Genomic DNA, 19586 nt, shown 5'->3' with positions numbered 1-19586 from the left:
GTGTGGGCTGCCCTCCCAGAGCTCTTCTGGGGGCAGGTGGAGGTGAACAGGAACGTCTTTGCCAAGGGCATTCTTTACGGGCACCGCCATTTTGTTGGGACACCACGTCTTAGCAAATCCAGTTGTGGGCTGATGTGGTTGAGGAAAGCGTTGTGGGAACAGGAGCTCCGTGGCGTGCATCCTCAGAGAGCAAACCGTCCACACAGCAAACCCTAAGCCCGGGCCTGATTAACAGGAAGACAGGCATTGATGCTGCACGGGCGGTGGGAGGCAGGCTGGAGAGGGCTAGGGTGTTGGTGTGGCCACTGGGTGGGGATTGTTGCATTGGCATTGTGTTGGGTAGGGATCCTGCGTGGAGAGCTCTCTATCTGCTGGGGCCCATCAAGTCGGGGATGCAAAGTTGCTGGAAAAAGTCCTTGAATATTCCCAATTTTTCCACTTGTTGGATTCCCTTTCACGTGGGCAGGTAGGCTGGCTCAGGAAGACATGTTCTTTCGGATCCTACTGGGTTGCTCATCAATATTACTGCCGAGTCCCTACACTTGCCCTGAAAATACTTCACCCACAGCCATGGGGGCTAACTGTTCCCCTCAAGTGCCCACAACCTGTAGGGCTGCCTGCTGCCCAGTGGTCAGCCTGACTGCTAGCCCACATCCTGACTGGGAACTTGATTGTCCTGACTGGCCCACGGAGACAGATACTTTGTTTCTACTGTAACATCTGAGACTGAGAATGGTTTTCTCTTTTATGGATCAGAGTGACATGTTTTCTTGGGCACAGGGCAAGAGTGGTGATACCACAGCAAGGTCACGAGGCAGGGCCCCAGAATGTGCCACACACACAAACACCCTCTGCTCGTGTCCAGGCAGAGGGCAAGCATGGTGCCCAGGCTCTTGCACAGCTCTGGGACTCCTTGTGCTGGGTGGGGCTGGGGGGGAAGGATAAAGCCGCCTTTGGACACCCAATCCTACTGTGGAGTAACCACAGCATGCGGTCAAACAAAACCAGCTAGGACAAAGCTACCCATGGGAGGCTGCCCATCTGTGAGACTCTCCCAGACAGAAAAACATTATGTTCAAGAAACAGCAGTGACCCTGAGCTGCCACTCATGGGTATGGTCTGGCCAATGTTTAAGGACTAAGGCACTGGGGAGCATGGGGTGGGGGAGTGGGGGGGTTCGGAGGCAAGAGTGCTCAGGGACGATATACATGGGTGACACGCCAACTCCTCTACCCTTTCCTTTCCCCCTTTCTGTCCCAGTGTAGTCTCTCACTTGGGCAAAGATACCGATTTTAATTATTATTATTTTTTTATTAAAATACTGTTATACCCAGTGGAATGCAGCAGCAGTCCTGGTACAGGGTGGCATAACAAAACAGCCATGTTTACATTTTAAATATTTACGATAACTTAAACATACAGACACACATCATGGTCTTTGGCAGAAAACGTTCACAGCACAAAAAATACTTTAAAAGAAATACCAAATATTAATCCAAAATATATTAAGTTGTTTTTTTTTTTCTTTCACGATATTTTTTTGCCTTTTTTTCTCTTTTTTTCTTCTTGCTTTGTAAACAATGCACATGAACCAAATGTATTTTTCAGCTTTAAAGAAGGGTAGAGGGATTTAAAAAAATATGCAATTGTCCAGCAAATGCAAATGTTTAAAAAGGAAACTTGAGGAATCACGGGAATAAAAGAACACATACCGGACTTAAAAACAGTAAAGGAAAAAACAAAGATTCAAGGAGAACTAAAAACAGTCAAGACAAACTACTAAAACCCACCCATCGGTCCTGGGGCTGAGCTGGGGGACTCTCTAAGACCAGAAGTCGAAGCCACGGCTGCTGGCAGGTCTGATTCCAAAGCACTGGCCCTGCTTCCGGGCACTGCTCGCCAGTAGCTTGAGGAGCCAGCCTCATGGGCGCCATTTTGTGACGGGGGCTCCATCCAGGGACGATTTGAGTCACATCTTGTAGCTCATTGACCAGTTTTTCACCAGCGTAGCTCCCCTCCCAATCCCTCCAGGTGGGAACAAAGACTCTGATGAGAACAAGGCAACTTATCCAGTTTCCTTCAAGAGAATTGGTGCTGGGAAGCCCCCCATGGCAGATGTCTGCGTGTGGCGGCTCATTTCATCTGGCTCAGGGTTCATAACCAAACCGACAGAATGTCCCAGGGACAGGAGCTGTGGAGCCATGTCAAGAGGCTGGTGATAGGGGTCCCGTGGGCATTTCAAAACAAGGCTCAAGGTGGAGGAAAAGACAGCCAACGTCACGTGGATCAACCAGTATCAAAATCCGTGGGCCAAGAACTTGAGAAGGGCAGAGAGCTGGGAGGCTAGTCAGCAGTTACAGGAACCGTGGCAGGGACAGGGAACAGAGAGGGCACAAATCTGAAGCGGCACGCTTCAATCTTCTGTTCCATAAGAAAGTGGGTTATGTACAAACTGCACAGCTTATCCCAGTCCACTTAAATGGCCCCTGCCCACTTCAAGTGAGGGGGCGAGGCTGTGGCTTCTGTAGGACTAACACCCTCAACAGTCCCCTGAAGATGCAAGTCTCAGCGATCTCAAGGAGGCAGTGAGGAGCTGAGGAGCAGATGAGGTGGGCTGGGACCACACTTAGCCACAGGGGAACAGCACGGCCGACTCTGTACTGAACCAGCCCATCTGGGGTCCGTGGGCAGCCATCTTGGGAAATCACTCTCCCAAACCAATATATGCCCTCCCTCCCTGCCTGAGTGCCAACTGGGGGTCCCGAGAAGGCTCAGCTCCCTTCTGGGTTTCCAGTTGCTACCCCAACAGTAAGCCTGGGGATCCTCATTCTGCATGGGCTCAGGAGGGATGTGGGGCTAAGAAGCAGGGTCTTCTGCATGCAGGCGTTCTCACGGCTCCCCCTCACCCCTGCAGCATCCTTAAGCCCCGGGCACCAGACGGTCAATGGGAGTGAATGCCTAGGTGGGGAAAGCAGGGCAGCAGCAGATGGAGGGGCTGCTGGAATGGCCGAGAGTAGCAGAGGGCAGAGGAGACAGGGTATGGTTCAGAGTCCCCGAGCACTACCTCCTTCAGATCAGTATCTCCACCATGTCCGACAAGTCCTGGACTCTGGATGTAGCAACAGAGTCTGGAGAGAGACAAGAGCACAGGCAAACGCCAGCGAGCGTTACAAGATTGCCCTTTTAAATCCTGGCACATTTTTAAGATAGGATCTCGCTTTACCAACATGGCCTTCCTCAACTGCCCAGGTGCCCGGGTTCCCTCCCCTGCCCCCCCCACCCCCCACCGGCTTGGCCAACCGAGCACCAAGCTCTGCACCCCCAGCTCTCCACCCAGATCGTCAACGTCCAATGTGGAAGACACATTTATTTATTTATAACTTTCAACTGGCTGGAGGCTCGGAGGGAGGGGGAGCCCTGAGGGACGGAGGGAGGCTGCAGCATTCTTCCCGAGCCTGTGGTTTTCTGGGACAGTGAGGCGCAGGCCCACCCCCGAGGGCTAATGTGAAAGGGAAGAAAACATTTAAAAGGCCATCTTCTCAAATATCTCTGTCTTGGACTCTTTTTAAACAAACTCTTCTAACTGGAGATTGCCATCAGGTCACTCGCCAAACTGCATGATCTTAGATGCTTAGATTGGCAAGGAAATATGTAAGGCAGGCTATGAAGGAGGAGACGAAGCGCCTCCCGCGCAGGCGCTCTCTCTCTGAACTCGGGATCTGTCTGTGATCAGGCCTTTCAGCTCCTCCCATCCGTGCATCCAACCAGCCCTCACGTCCACACGGAGGTGGCCCGCGCAGCCTGCTCGCCGGCACTGTGCACGGCTCCCCGTGGAGTGCAGTGAGCCACGGGGTCTGGGAACAAAGAGCCTGGTGCTCCAGCTCACACCCCAGCGCACCCGCAGCCCTGCGCATCACAGAAGTCCCGGGAAGGGGCACTTACCCAGTGAGGCTGTTCTCTGGCCCCCGCTGTACCCCAGGAGGCTGTCGGGATCCAGTCCCAGGCAAGCGGCCGCGCTGTCCGGGGGACCGTCGGTCTGGGTGCTCCCATCTCTGCTCCCGTGTTTGGCATGAGCAGGGAGGGGAGCTGTGACCACTGGCTCCTCCTCGGGGGCCCGGTCTGCTGGAAAGGCAGGAGGCCGACAGTGACTGCCTCACGAAGGCAGTGGTAGCCCCATGAAGGACACCTCAAATTAACCGTACCAACTGGGGGTGCGAGGTGGTACGGGCTGCTCTTGATTTGCACGAACTTCGATTAAGATTCGGGACTCCTGTTTCCAAACAGGAATAACTATCAGGTTGGACTGGTTTCCAGACCTCTTAAGTGGCAGAACCCTTCTTAGCGCGTTGCATCTTAAAACCAGTGGGGACTCTGGAATTTCTGTGGCATCTGCTCAGACGGAGGAGCAGAGGAGCTTGCCTGCAAGGTTCATCTGCCCAGGAAGCTCTATTTTTGCTTAGATGGCAAGTGGCTGGGATCCAGGGTGCTGGAATTTACGGAGATGGGGACTAGAGCATGCCCCCTCACACCAGCAGGATAGCGGTGGGCTGGAGGGTCACCGCAGCCAGCGTGGAAGCTGGCTCCCTCGGGCAAGGGGTCAGGAAGCCCCAACTCCTCTGAGCCTCAGTTCTGGGAGCAAAGGCCTGACAGCAACCTAGCCCTCTACCTCTGCCTCCCACCCGCCTCCTCGCACCTGTAGCCAGCCGGGCAGGGGGATCCACTTGTCGCTCACTAGAGGAAAGACCTTGCCAGCCCTGGGTCCCTGCCGCGGCAGCCACGAAGACAGACGGCACAGACTTGGCGGGCCTCAGGGAGCCCTGCGTGGCCTTGCCCGGCTCTTTCCTGGAGCGCTGCTGAAGGACCTTGATCACTGCATCCTTCTCCAGGATCTGGGCATGGAGCACCTTCAACCTGAGGGGCGACAGGCCACGCTCACATGGTCAGACCCGCAAATCCAGTGGCCTTTACCCTCCCCACCTCATGAAAGCTGGAGGGAGCCTTCAGAATGTCATCAGAGTTCTGAAATCCGAAGCCCTGAAAACTACCAGTGCACGAGCACTGGGCCCTTCTTATGGCAGCAAAGGCAGGTCAAGGGGTGGGTTGGATTCATCGGATGACAGCAACAGCACGACCCTTGCCCGGTGGGGCAATACCCCAGAGCTGCTGACCATCCAATGGGCTCAGCTGATGTGCTTGTGCTTTTGAGTTGGACATAGGTCGAACAGAAATCTTGTGGGGCCTCTGAGGTTGTTTTTGGAGAGAAAACACTAGCTATCCGAAGCCAGGGACCGAGTCCACCTTCCTTCTGGGGTGGCACATGGTGTGGACTCAGCTGGAAAGTCTTACTCTCCGACTGACTGGGGGTGGGGGTGGGGGAGCAGGCAGAGGCCAGAGCCTTGGATGGCATCTGACGCCTCCACAGCCAAGGTCTCCTGGGCAGACCAAGGAGTCGGTTGGTATCTCTGGGAAAGAACACGTGCGTGATGCCTGGTGTGCCAGACATGCGGGATCGGCCCAGAAGGTGAGGGCCTGCTGAGCCTCGTGGCCAGAGGGGCGTTTATCAGGGATTAAGGGCATGGCAGGGATTGGGCAGTGCACCCCCGCCCCCACCTCAGGGGGGCAATGCCAACGCCCAACCTGCTTTCCATCTCCTGATGCCTGTGGCCGCCAGTGAGCAGGCCCTCGTTGAAGCTGCTGCTGGGCGAAGGCTGGGGGGAGTGGCGGATGAGGGTGGTGTCGCGCTGGGCCGCGGCCGTGGCGGCTGCGTCCATGGCAAACTGCCTCATGGCACGCTCCTCCAAATACTTCTGCTCCCACTTGGTCATATCCGCCTCCAGCGCCAGGATTTGCTCCTCCTTCTCCCGCAGTTGCTCTGACAGCCGCAGGGCGCTGAGCTCCGGGGATCCACTGCCACCACTGCCACCAGTGGGGGGGCCTGCCTGTCTCTGTGGAGAAGGGAGCACTGTGGTCAAGGGCAGAGGCTGGGGTGCGGTAGCCACGGGTCCTCACCCCTGCACGAGGGCTCTCACTTATGCACAGGGGCGTCCTCCGCCCTTCCCGGCAGACCTGCCCCTGTGCCCCGCGGCTACCGAAGATGAAGCAGGTGCTGTGGTTCCCCACACCCCGATGGACAAGGGCGCAGGAAAGATCAGGCCTGCCTCTGCATAGGGGACCCAAGAAAGTATCCTCCACTTTGGGAAAGGGGTGCTCTTAATAATTACACTGTGACAACTGGTGTAGACTAGGACCCACCTGGGCAGTCCAGGGCCTGTGGTCATTCTACCTCCGTGGGAAGGGTAAAGTGGGGAGCGGCGACAGAACTCTATCTGGCGTGTAAACACCAGAGTTACCATAACACAGCCCAAAGGGAGGATGAGGACTCAGGATCTGGGTTACCATCTGCCCTCACCATGTTGGGGAGACACCTAAGAGCTGGCTAGTCTTCCGCATCAAGGCTCCTGGGCTACTCTCTCGAGAGACCAAGGATGCTAAGCCCTGCTGCTGCTGAGGACCGAAGCCCAGGTCTTGAGTCCCCACGGCTGGCACCTGGCCAAGAAGTGAAGCCTCTTCTAAGGCTGGTTGGTGGCTGGGGGGAGCTGGGGGCAAGGCTGCAACACGGATCAGCCCGGCTTTCCAAGGGCGCCTCCACCTGGATCTCAGCAGGGACCCCCCAGGACTTCGGAACTGGCCTCCTCAGATGCTGCCCTCCCCCTGCCAGCTCGCCGTGTCTCCGAGCTCACCTGCTGTGCACGCAGGGCCTTGAGTTCCTGCTCTAGGCGTGTCCGCAGACGGAGCTCCAGCAGCTCCCGCTTCTCACAGGCCGCCTGCAGCTGCCCCAGGGCCTGCTGCAGCCGCTCCACCTTCTCCACGTAGGCCTGCTTCTTGCGCAGCTCCCCCTCGGCTCGAGCAGCCCGGCCCTGCGCATTGCTCAGAGCCTGCTCCAGCAGCTCAGCGCGCCTCCGCTGGTCCTCGATGGCGCCGCGCAGCAGGGCCGTCTCCCGCTCCAGCTTCTCCTGCTCCTGCTGCTGCTCGTAGCCTGCGGGGGGGGTGGGGGGGGGGGGGGGGGCCTCAGTCAGGGACAGCAACCCCGCGGCAGTCCGACCGAACGCCTAGCACATACCGGGCTCTGCACTGAGGGCCGGACCAGCATGCCTGCATCGTATCCTCTCCACAACCCTAGGAGGTAGGCACTGTCATCACCACCGCCAGGACATGCGGGAGGGACAGGTTACGTCACAAATAAATGGCAGCACTGGCCCCGGGCCCTTGCAGTAGTAACCGGGCCACACTGCCTTTTTGCTGGGACATGAGCAGCCCCAAACACTGTCTACTTGTGCCAGGTGTCACCATTTCCAAAACACATTCACAATGTTCCTTGAGCCTCATGATGACACTAGAGTCTGGCCTGATAAGAACTGTGATAGGAACCCATGACGGATGAGAAGGCGCAGGTGGACTGCGACAGGACCATCGTTCCAGTGAGAGAATGAAGGAACAGGGAAGAGAAGAAGCTCCACTGGCTGCACCACGAGCCAGGCACGTACACATCTCATTCCCCTGAAGCCCCTCGAGGTAGGGTATGTGACCCCCAACATAGTGGGGAAGAAACACCGGTAACTGGTGCTGCTAAAGTGGGGACCCAAGTCAGCCTGGCCTCCAAAGGACCAGGATGCTTCTGGCTGTGGTGGGAGGCCCTCACACCCAGAGGCCTCTCAAAGTGGGCTCCAGGACTCATTCTGTGGGGGTCCCCAGAATAGTGCTACATTTCCTTCCTTGGTCTGGGGGACCACTGAGATGTAGGCAACAGGGCTCATAAAGAAATGCAAACTTTGCAGCATAATGAAAATGACTATAGTCCAAAGATTTGTGTCTAAGATCCTAGCTATCCCAACTTTTAAATCATCTTTTTTGCTTGCCAGGAGAACTCTGCCCAGGGGCCCACGTCACATTGTGGGGCCAAGCAAGACCCAAGCCAGACCACGCAGTCCTCCAGCTGATGCTCTAGGTGTAAATCCACCTCCCATTCACCTGCCCTTTGGGAATTGAGCCTGGCCCCCCCCCAAGAGGGTGTCGGGGGGGGGGGGGAGGGACCTGCCTCACTGGAGGGTAAAAGGGGGTGGGCTCTAGGGCCTGCCCGATGAACTCAAAGGCACGGTCTCTGAAGCAGCACTCTCACAGTACAGTGGAATTTTCTGCTGTAATAAAATTGTTCTGTACTGTGCCAACCTGTGCCCAAGGGCCATGAGCGCCTCGTGCCTACCGAGCACTTGCAATATGGCTAGTGTGAGGAAAGAACCGAATTTTTCCTTTTATTTAAATTAATTTTAATCTTTGGGCCACATGCAGCTGAGTACCTATCACATGGGACAGGTTCTGGAATAGAAGAGTGAAGGCTTGGGACCTGGGTAGGCAAAGGGAGGATTCATTTACTCAGGGCCCTGGGGCAGGAGAAGGAGGACACAGGCAACCCAGGTCAGCTCCGGCTCAATCTGGATTTTTTCAAGGCCGGGCCCAGGCTGGCTTTACTCTTTGGTGTGGAGGGAAAAGATGAGGAAGCTGAATAATATTGAAATTGAGGCATCCAAAGGGGGCTGAATTAGCGTCTAAGGAGTGTGGTGGAGGGGTGGGCAGAGAGTAGATTGCGGATTTGGGCCTAGAAGCAATGACCCCTTCCTGTATGTGCTCTAAGAGCCCACGGCTTACAGAATTTAACAGGCAGCAGCCTCGAATCCCAGTCTTACCATGACTGCCCCATCTTCTAGTCCCAGAACCTGAGGCTCTGGCAAGAAGGAAATGCCCAACGGGAAACTGCTGAGAGAGCTAGGCTCAGGACTCAAGTCCATATCCCCAGGGAGGGGAGGGCAGGGCCAGACCGGTGCAGCAAAGGCCCGGGGTCTGTACCAAAAGCAGGCATTGGGGACAATGATCACACTTTCCTACTACTGTTGACTGACCCCAGAAAAAGTGAGGTCAACCCTAGACTTTTTCCCTGGGAGCTTTGTGTCTTCTCCATGGGTATTAAGGAACAAGGAAGAGCTGCTTGGCTCTCCTCAGCCTTTGGCGAGGGGTGGGGGGACCCAGCCTTATGTCTCCCGCAGCTTCCTGCTGCCTTGCACCTCTAAGGCCCTGGCAGGGGCTGGGAGGCCTCAGCCTCGGCCATCCCCAGCTACTGGGATGAAACCACGGGCTTGTCTTGTCTGCTGGGAGAGCTCCTGGGCCGGGGTGGGAGACGGGGAGGGGGCCAAGGGCAGGCAGGAAGGTTGAGCTGCGCAGGAAGAAGGGGGATACGCCTTCCACCTTGGAGAAAGCCACCACTCGGCCCACCAGCCCTGTCCCTTTGTCCCAGTCGCTCTGGGCCGCACGGGAGGAAGCAGCGGGGGGGCGGGGGGGGCGGGCCGGAGCGGAACAGCCCCACGGCCCAGGAATGCTAGGCATCCAGGTCACCCGCGGCTTCCAGATTAATGGCTCCAGTTAGGAGCCAAGAACAGCCTGGCGCTTCTCGCTCCCCGGGGAGCGGAAACGCCTCCAGGCCGGCCTCCCCCCCCCTTCACCCCTCCTCTGCCAGCTCCCAGAGACCTGCCTAGCGACTTCCTTTCTGTGGCAGCATCGCACCCCCAAAGCCTACCCTCTCCTACAGGACACCCCCATTCTGCCTCCTGCCAGGAACCCATCCCCCCAGACTCCTAAGGGCTACACTAAGGGCTGCCCCCTCCCTGTCCTTCCCCACCACCATCACCTCTCTCCAGGGACCCAAAGTCATTGCCACCTTGCTCGGCTCTTTATGGCCTAGCCTACCTCCTGCTCAACCCCCACCCCCCCCAATCCCTTCAGTGTCGTGTCCCCCCATTCGCTGTTCTGGACAGCTCTGTCCAGGGCTCTGGGCTCTGAGCCCTCCTTGATGAAGGAGGAGGTGCTACCAGCCAGAGCTCAGTCCTCAAGCTGCTCCCCGACTTCTGGACACCCCGTACTACCCAGGCCCCTCATACATACTAGGCTTCCTCAAAGCCACCCTCACCAGGACACCAGCCACCCCCATTCCATGTCTCTGCAAAGGCCCAAACACCACTACAGCATAGTAGGAACTTACTGCCTCTCTGTCTAGAAGAGCTTCTTCCTGCTGCTGAGCTCAGGGCTTCCTTTAGTCCCATTCCATGCACCTCCACCTGAGCCATCCCACTGCACCAGCCCCCAGCCTGAGCTGCCTCTGGCTGGAGTATTTCCTCCTCTGGCCATCACCGCCCCTGCCATCCCCACAGAGCCTCTCTCTCTGGCCAGTGGGGACTTCCCAGTCACTAGTCTCCAAGGCCAGGGACACCTCTGTTCCCTTGAATCTGTAGTTAGAAGACCCTGCTTCTTTCTCAAGCTCAACCCCTCTCACTCGACCTCTCTGCCCTGGTACCTTCCAGGGCCTGCACCTACCCTCTGCCCAATTCCTGACAGGGGTTTAGCATGGGGCTGCTAATGAACAAATGACTGATTGAATAGACTAGTCAATAGGGAATTCATCCACTGTCTTCCAGAAGCTTTCCACCACCCCCATTAGAGCAGCTTCCTAAACCCCTTCTTCAGACTGTACCTGCTGGTTAAGCTCCAGGAACCCACTTGCGGTTGTCTGCGGGCACCCCCACTTGGCCAGCTTGTTATGGCCCAATTGCATCATGCTCCCCAGCTTCTCACATTCCAACTGGGCCCCCCTAACCTTCCCGCTGCCTGGAATGCCCTGCGGAACCCAGCATTCCTTCTCTCTGCTCCCACTTGCCTCCAGGGCTATCCGGCCTCCCCCACTGCCCGGTGCACCTTGAGTTCTGAAGGGTACCCTACTGACATGGCACACAGCCCAGCAAGTCACTGCGCCGCAGCGGTCCCTCTGGTAGCCACTCATCTCTCCAGTGAATACAGAACCAGATCTTATTCTCTGGAAGCCACCCTCCCAGCCAGGACCCTTCAGGGCTGGGTGCAGAGTAGGCACTCAGTAATCCTGTGCTCGAAGCACTGCTCTGACAGCAGGGAGGGCCGATCCTCCTGTGTCCCCTGTCACTGCCACGGTCTCACCACCCACTTATCTGTCCAGGCGTCTGAGTGGGAGCCCTACTCACTCTGAGCAAGCAGCTTGGCCACCATGTCCTGACTTCCTGCCTCCTGGGTCTTGGTTGCCAGACGGCGGTTGGCAGATTCCAATCTCTCTGTTTCAAATGAAGGAAAAATGTTTTAAGGAAAGATGTTCGAGTATCAGGTGAAGCTGCCTGCCCGGGTGTCCCCTGGGGTCCTGTCTATGGGGCTGCACCCTCCAAACCAGGGATGGGTTGATAGGGAAGCCCTGGGTGCGCTCAGGGCCTAACGAGGAGGGAGACTCTGGGCCACACGGGTGAGGGTTCCACAAGAGGCTCCAAGGCGTAGGACAGACACAAGCATCCCCCTGTCCAGGTGGCTCCCAAGGAGTTTCAAACTGGCCCCCTTTGAGCCACTTCACACTTCCTTTTGCAGAGGACAGAGATTCTGCATTCCTCCCTAGACCAGAGGAATCAAGGCCTCCACAGACGCTCGCCACCCCCTCACCCTGGGTGCCCTCTCTCACCTCTAAGATCCCTGTTGAAGTCCTGCAGCCTCCTCATTTCACTGTCCATTTTGTTCCGCATGGTCTTCTCCAGGGCCTCCCGCTTGGAAGAGGCTCTTGTCAGGCTCTCGTGGGCCTCAGAGAGCCTCTGGATTTCACTTTCCAGCTGCAAGAGGCAGACAGGAGAGCTGAAGGAAGGGGAGAGAGCCCAGAGTGTGTGTGGCATCAGCGGCCCATCCACAGGCCCGGGCAGCTCTGCTCTCTCCAGCAGAAAGGGTGCGAGAGGAGAGGATCAAAGGCAATAGCAAAACAATCCAGGTGGCTATAGGGGGACGGTCAGAAGCTTGTGGCCTCCAGAGATGAATCAGACACTAGAACCAGCAAGCAAGGGTCCCCTCAGTTGTGCCAAGGTCCCGATGCTGAGTGAACCAGGGCTGAGTCTCTGGAAGTGGATGCCTCAGAGGGACTCAACACAGCCTTTCTGCGCCCGACATCCAGAAAGAAGCATTTTGCTTTTGTCCAGGTTCTACTGAGAATCTGAGCTCTGTCGGCCAGGACTGGGCACAAAAGGACTCCAGCCATGTTCTGGGGGGTTGAGCTATCTGGGACACCACGGGACAGCCACAGGAGGCCCGAGGCCACCTGTCAAAGCTGAACGCACACTGCTGGTAAACCTTCACGAAAGAACGGGGCACCAGCCCCCAGCCTGAGCTGCCTCTGGCTGGAGCATTTCCTCCTCTGGCCATCACCGTCCACTGCAGAGGGCCAGCCTGGCCCCAGCTGCCCCTCCCACTTGGCGGCTGGCAGGTTCCGCACGTGCTCCGAGCTGGCCTGGGATTCCAATAAGTAGCCCGTTTTTTCCAAGAGGAGGGGCTTTCGCTTGGGCCAGGGCTGGCCTAGAACAGACTGGCTGTTGTGTGGGGGACACAAAGGGCTCTCTGTGGGAGGTGTCCGCAGGAGGGGGTGTGTGCAGGGAGCCGGTGAATGGGCTCTTTCTAATCACCACCGGCTAGCAACTGCTCACACCCCAGGCCTGCTCTGCTGGCCTCGAGGCTGCTCCCCAGCTGTCCGGAGTCAGCGAGGGAGGGCATGGGAAGGACGAGGGGTGGGCAGCAGCTCCTCCCCCACCCCGCCCCTCCGGGGCCCCAGCAGGGCCTACCTTCTCCATGCGGCCGGCCTTCTCTGCCGAGCTCTCCAGCTCCCTCTGTAGCCTCTCGTTGTCCCTCTGCAGCCTGGCATTCTCCCTCAGCACAGTGTCCACCTGGGCCAGGTGGGCACTGCCCGAGGCGGCGGCGGCGGCCGGGGTGCTCGCTGGCCCCTCGCCCTCAGGTGCACTGAGGGAGCCGAGGGGGCCGTGGCCGAGGGCAGCTGGGTGTGGCGGCAGGGGCTGCTCCTGGGGCGCCTGTAAGTACTGGTAGTGCTGCTGCTGCTGGAGGAACACGGGCGGCACCTGGGCCTGCAGGATCCTGGCGAACAGGACACACGGTGCTCAGAGGCTGCCCATACCCCACGGCTCCCGGCCCTCCTGGCACACTGGGGAGTCTCCACACAACACCAGGCAGTGACCAGTGGCGTCTACCCAGGACCCTCGAGGGCCAAGGGAGCGGGGCTAGCGGGGTTAACATTCGGATGCTTGTTTCACACCCTGCAGCACTGTGGCCAAGGCCCTGGGGATCAGCCTGAGTAGTCCTGGACCTTATGAGCAACCAGTACTTAAACAAGGCATCTTAAGCAATGCGCACTTGACCTCTCTAATCCACAGGAAGTTCTTTTTGGGTCTGGAGGCCACATCGATCATGACTGAGCACACAGCCACCCAGGCCCCTGGGTCACTTGGTGGCTGTTTGAAGCACCTGCCACGGCAGCACACCCACGTTTTCCTCCCTCCTATTTCGGGTCCCCTCACCCGTCGCAGAAACATTTTTTGAATACTGTGGCTAAGGGCAGAGTGGTGAGATAGATGTCGGGGGGGGGAGGAGGGTGGGGGAAGAGCCTGAGCTCCCAAGTCTGACAAAATCGGCCCTCAAATCCCCGGGGCGCTGGCATGCCTCTGCTACATCATGGGGGTCAGCATTTCCCGCCGCAAGGGGCTGGCCAGGCCTACACAAAGCCCGGCAGGAGGCTGGGCCGACAGCACGTGCTCCCACCATGGCGGCCCATCCTCTACCTCTCCCAGTGGTGACTGCAGCATAGTGTCTGTTTAAAGAGCAAATGTGACCCACACACTGGATTTTCTTAGGTACAGGGGCCCCCGCTGAACCACTGCCACAGCCCGAGTTTAGGGACAATGTTCCACTGGCCTCTAGCAATGCAGTAATGTTACCCTCAGAGCCCCATTAAGGGAAGGAGCAAAGAGCAAGAGGCATGGGGGTGGAGGTTGGTCACAGAGCCTTTCTGGGGCCTTGGGGCTCCCAAGTGTAGAAGAACAGACTGCCTCCGTTCCACCAGGAATTTTCCAAGTCCCAGATGCTCCACGAGAACTGAATCCCACTCGTGGGTCCATCACCTCAGCACTCTCGCCCTCCCTCCCCGCTATAGCCTCCTTTCTCCTGCTCCCCTGAGGACCCTAGGCTAAAAGAAAAGTCCCTCCCCCAGGTTCCCAATGAACAATCCTTTTGTGATCTCTCTTTCTCTCACCGCCTAAGGTGGAGCTTCCAGGGCGAGCTGAGCAGAGGGTCCCCACTGGAATGTGCAAACTCCCCTGCACTGCTAAATGTGGGATTCTCGGGGTTGCTTCACCAACTTTCTCCCCCTGCACTGGGGCAGGCAGACACAACTGGCATTCTTTGGGGATGACTTAGCTCTGAGAAAGAATAGAGCTTTCCTTTCCCTTCACACTTGCTCTCCATTCCCCTGTTCTGCCCCTCCCTACCCTCCCTTTTTTGTTCTCCTGTGGTCTACTTCCTTTCCACGATATTATCTTTTCCTGACAGGGTTCAATAAGGCTGCTCCAAAAGAAGAAACCCGCGACTCAGCTTCCGAAACTCTCCCTGACCGAGCTCTGAGAAAGGAGCTAAGGTGGGGGAGGGGAGCACGAGAGGTGGAGGTTGGAGAAAACCCACAAGGCTCCATCCTCTGGTTCCTCCATACCAACACCATGGCGTCACTCGTTTCTCGAGAGCAAGGAAAGGCATCTATCCCGGGAAAAGGCCGAATGGTGGGAAAGCGGGTGACTAAATGAAGACTCAGCAAGCATGAAGAGAACCAGACTTCGACCTTGAGCCTTCCAGAGGAAAGGAGGCTGCAAATCCTCAGGTCCCTCTGGTGGGGTTTCCGGGACCAGCACGCGGGGAGATGGGGTGTGTGAACTGAGCGGTGTGTGTCCGCTTCTCAGAAGGGGCCAGGCCAAGGGAGAAGCCTGGGGCAGAGCTGCATTTCTAGGAACCAGTATTCCTGCAAACCATCCGGGCTTTCTGCCTCCTCCTGGTCTCCTGCTTCCATTCTTGCCCCTCAGAATCCATTCTCTCTACCTGCAGCCCAAAGGACCTTTTTAAAGAGGTAAGCCAAATCGTATCCTCTCAAGGCTTCCCTTCACACTCAGAATCAAACTCTACATTCCCCAGCAGCCTTTTCCGAGCTCCCCAGAAAGGGGCTCGCCTAGACCCCAAGTCCTCTTCCCTAAGGGCTCCAGCCACCTGGAGCATAGGAAAGGAAACGCAAAGTAGCAAGAGGGCAGCTCCCGCCCCGGTGTAGGACAGGGAGAGGTCTCTAAGGAGGCCATCTGGTCCTTCCTGCCTCCCACTATCCACAGAAAGCCGACTGTCCACTTGGTCTTAACAATCTCCAGAGGAGGAGGTTCCACCTTCTCCCCACTTAGCTTGGAAACAGTTTGGCAATGATTCCCAACCCTTGTCTTTAGCAAGTTCTTTCAAAAACCTAACCTTTAACCCTCTGCTGTAACTGGTACCCCCCGGGAACCCTAGTTACTTGACTGCTACAGCTAATCACACAATGGCATCCATCTCCAAATGAAAGCAAAAGACACCACTAAGTTCTCCTGTGACCTGGGCTAAGTCCTGCTCTCCTCCAGGCATCAGCCCCTCCTCCTTGGGAAGGAGAGGGGTAGCCAACGGCCTTCCTCCGGTGCTTGCCAGCCATGGCACAAGGTGTTGTCTGGAGGCTCTCCACCCCGGGGGGTGGAAAGTGCTGGAAGAGAGTCAAGAGCTTTCGAAAGACCAGGCTGGGCAGTTACCTGACTTCGGCATGCTGGAAGTGTGGGCTCCCGCGGGTGCGGTACCGTGGGTCGGTGACAGCCGTGGCGGCCTCATGAGCTAGCAGAACGTGTGGGTACTGAGGCGGAGGTCCACGGGGCTCTGGGCCCTCGGCGGGGGGGCCCCTGGATGCGGGGCCCTGCTGATTGCGGGCCAGCTGCGGGAAGCTGTGGGAGGAGCTCATGTGGCTGGGGGCCCGGGCACCGTTCCTCTCCAGGGACAGCTGCAGGAGCCGTTCACTCAGGGAGCGCACATGCCCATGGCGCAGCTCCCGCAGGGCCTCATCCTGACTCCGATGGCCTCCTGGGGCCCCTCGGGGATCCCGGTCCCCCACATGTGGCCGGGGCCCCACCTGCTGGGCCGCATAGTACTGTGAGTGGGCCTTCGCCTCTTCATAGGTGGGCAGCTCCTCACCCTTGCTGGGCTGTGGGCACAGCCGGTAGAGGGTGTTCTCTGCCAGGTGGGTCTCACCGCCCTGGTGCTCCTGGCCCTGGGGTTCCTGCCTTGTGGCTTGTTGCAGCACCTGAGTGTCCTCGGGTGCCAAGATCTCCGCGGAGGCTTGGGGGCTCCCTGTGCCCCCGGCCCCGGCCCCACCCCGCAGGGCCTGCTGTTGGATGGCCAGCAGGGTGCGCGTCTCAGTCAGGTTGCCATAGCGCAGCTGCTCCTGGATGAGGCGGTGCAGGACTGTCCCGGAGGAGTCTTCCAGCGTCCTCATGCTTCCTTGGCTGGCACACACCCGCCTGGACAACGGCCGGTGGCACCTGGCCCCAGGGCACCTGGGAAGAGAGAAAGAAGAGCAATGAGGGGGAGCACGCGGGAAAGAGGGCAGGGGGTACTTTCCATTACGGCATGGCTCCAAGCATAGTGGCAGAGAGTGGAGGGTCACACGAGGCTCAGTTGCCAGTGCTGCCACCTACTGATTAAGGCAAGTTACCTACCCTTCGAGACTCAGTTTCCCCATCAGAAAAATGTAAAGAATGATGCTTGCCTCATGGAGTTGAAAATGAAGCGAGGCAATGGCTGCCGAGCGCCTGGTGCACTGTAAGTCCTGGGCGGACGCTGTCATTACAGTCATATTCGCGGGGACTTACTAGGCCTACAGACAGACTCCGGTCACCTCGAAGGTAATCAATCACCCAGGGACCACAGCCTCCCGCAGTCAGCTTCCCACTGAAAAGGCTGACGAGAGACTCCAGGGCAGGGGTAGCTCAGCTATGACCACTGAGCAGGCCAGTCCAGGGGTAGACAGGGCCCCAGTTTATTGGCAGGTGATAAAGAATGGTGCAGCCTGGTAGAAGCCCTGGGCAAACAGCCCCCAACCCCCCTAGAATGCAGCGTGCCTGAGCCCTAGCCTTGACACAGCTAACTCACCACCGTCCACCCCCTTTACCATGCTGAACCCTCCCTGTCATGGGATGGCCTTGGCAGTGACTCTGCAAGGTGAAAAAATGCATCTGGTTTGGTGAATAAGGGACGAGAGAAGAGAGGCTACCACAGGACCATGGTTTTGTGAAATGAAGCACAAAGAGGTCACCCATCGAGGTTTATGGGTCAGTCACACGGTCTGTGTGCTGACAGCAATTGCATGGGTGCTCCAGGAAAAACAAAGTATGGCACCATGTCTTTGATTTGATGACTGTCCCTCCTACACACACACACACACACACACACACCTGCTACTTGGAAAAGACCCCCATGGTCCTCTGCCACATGGGAGTGGGCACTCAGCATCTTGACATCAGCAACACCCATTTGAGCCAACTGGTGGAGTAAGGGAGCAAGAAAGAGGCTCTTGGTTGCAGGGACCTGAGGCTGGGGGCTGGAAGCCTAAAGTGCAGGGAGTATCTCCTGAGGAAGGTATTCCCTTCTGAGCTTGGGTTCTCAGTGGCTCATGTCCTGGAAGCCTGCCCCCCCTCACCCGGCTTCCTTCCTGGCTGCCCAGAAAGGAGGAGAGGGAGAGGAGTCTGGAAGGCAGCTCTGTCCCCATCCTTCCTGGCACCCAATCATGCCGCCCCCTCTCCCTACACACAGTAGGTGTGGAGATGCAAGACTCCAGAGTTACAGGAGGCAAAACAAACTGGCATCAATTCGCCCTAGAGTTTCATGCGCGGGGCATTTCCTAAAGTAATCAGTCTGGGCTGACTCCCGCTGAGAACGACGGGGCGGGGGTGGGGAGGTGAGGGAATGCAGAGTTCTCTGGCCAGATTCCTGGTCTCCTCCCCGCAGCAATGTGCCTGGGAGCGGGGAACACCTCCGGGGCCTCTCAGCCGAGTCTGCCCCCGTCAGACCCCTCAGATGCACACTCTTTCGGCGGAGCCGTTACTATAATCTGGGACCACGACCCCAGCCGTGCACCTTTGCTGCACCAGCGCACCCGGCTCCCTGCAACCATCCCCCCCACCCTTCCTCAGTAAGCACGCAACTCTGGCTCTCGCTGGGGCTCACGCTCGCCTAAGGAACCCAGACGAGGGTCTCTAAGTCAGATTGCATCCCAGCCCGGGATCCCGCTCTGCCCGGACTCCAAGCCGACCACGAACACCCGGAGGCCGCCGGTGCGCCCAGAGCGAGCAGGCGAGGGTAGCCGGTAGCCCACGGAGTTCTTTAAGCGTCGCGGGTCCGCCTCCCCCCCGGCCTCCCGAGCCCTCTTTGTTTTCCAAATGCTCCAACGCTGACGTCACCGGGCTGGACGGCCGGCTGCATTCTTTCTAAGTGAGAGCCATTCCGTGGCTCCAGAGAGGATTTTCCAAGGAAGACAAAGAGGAGTTCTTGGACTAGTTGGGGGCAAAGACACCTGTAACCCCCACCTAACCAGTTCAACCCCAGGGCCCTGCAACTTGAACGCGAAGGGGCCCCTCCTGCCCTGTTCCGCGCCCCTCTCCCCAGCCCACGACCCAAAACATAGGACCCCGCTCTCCCCAAAGGCTGCCCCCCTCCCCCCGCCCCAGGGGACCGGCGCGCCAGCGAGAGCCCCCGACCCAGGCGCACCGCCCGGCGCCCGCAGCTAGGAACGGACTGGGCCGCCTTTGCGGCTTCCTCGAAAGGGCGCACTTCACGCTGAGGACGCTTGCTGCGTCGGGCTCCCGCTCCCGGAAAAGGGTGGGCTGCGCGGGGGCTCTGGCTCGGGCCGGACGCCTCTCTCCGCGCCCGCGCGCTCCCCGAAGCGCCCAAGCCGCCTTCCTTACCGCTGCGGCCCGCGGGTGCTCGGCGTAGTCAGACCCGACGACCCGGCCCGGCCCGGCCCGGCTCAGCTCGGCGGCGGAGGTGTGCACTCGGCGGTGGCGCCGACGCTCTGGCCGCTCGGGCCCCAGCGCGCAGCCCCAGGGTCGGCCCGCGCCGGAGGCGGCTGCTATGCCAGGAATGTGAGAGTTTCAGGTTCCCCCTCGGGATCAAAGCGAACCACAAATAACCTCTCAGCGCGCCGCCCTCCTCCGCCCTCCTCCGCCCTCCGCCTCCTCCCGCTCCCTCCTCCCGGCCCCCGCCTTCCTCCCGGGAGGCGGCGCTGCGGACCCGGCGGCCGGCCCCTGAGCTCCGTTCCCGGGCGGCCCAGGGCCCTCCAGGACGCCCTGCGCCTCTCCCGCCTCCCCCACCCCACCGCCGCGCTTTGCTCCGGGGCTGCTGGGGACGAATTAATCCGCTCGGCCATTACCGTCCCCGCCTTCCACTCACTCCTTCATCCCTGTCCGCGGAACGACCCCCGAAGATGGACAGTCGCGTGTCCCTGAGGGGTTCTGGGTTTTGCTGCGGGAGAGGGGCTCGGGGTGTGTGTGTGTGTGTGTGTGTGTGTGTGTGTACGCGAGGGGAGGAAGACTGCAAAGATGTCC

At 58.5% G+C, this 19586-nt stretch overlaps 1 protein-coding gene across 6 annotated transcripts in view; it reads right to left on the bottom strand.

Moving 5' to 3' along the window:
• Positions 1-1335: 1335 nt before the first annotated feature.
• The window catches only part of AMOTL2 (angiomotin like 2), an 18514-nt gene continuing 263 nt past the window's right edge, over positions 1336-19586 (bottom strand). The window contains exons 1-11 of one of the 6 annotated variants that reach the window (XM_032408666.1): positions 19412-19580; positions 18948-19108; positions 15747-16541; positions 12714-13020; positions 11576-11720; positions 11097-11183; positions 6741-7036; positions 5638-5945; positions 4694-4911; positions 3943-4122; positions 1336-3128 (exon numbers count right to left, since the gene is read on the bottom strand). In XM_032408666.1, the coding sequence (XP_032264557.1) occupies positions 3070-3128; positions 3943-4122; positions 4694-4911; positions 5638-5945; positions 6741-7036; positions 11097-11183; positions 11576-11720; positions 12714-13020; positions 15747-16480 (2334 nt within the window). In that variant the 5' untranslated portion in view covers positions 16481-16541; positions 18948-19108; positions 19412-19580 and the 3' untranslated portion in view covers positions 1336-3069. Of the gene's footprint in view, positions 3129-3942; positions 4123-4693; positions 4912-5637; positions 5946-6740; positions 7037-11096; positions 11184-11575; positions 11721-12713; positions 13021-15746; positions 16542-18947; positions 19112-19411; positions 19581-19586 lie in introns of those variants that run through there. The other 5 variants (XM_032408665.1, XM_032408667.1, XM_032408663.1 and 2 more) reach the window with 5 other exon arrangements.

The sequence above is a fragment of the Phoca vitulina genome, unplaced genomic scaffold (assembly GCF_004348235.1).
Source record: "Phoca vitulina isolate PV1807 unplaced genomic scaffold, GSC_HSeal_1.0 scaffold10, whole genome shotgun sequence".
NCBI lineage: Eukaryota > Metazoa > Chordata > Mammalia > Carnivora > Phocidae > Phoca > Phoca vitulina.
Note: the sequence above shows the minus strand (reverse complement) of the source record. Positions and strands in the feature narration are given on the sequence as shown.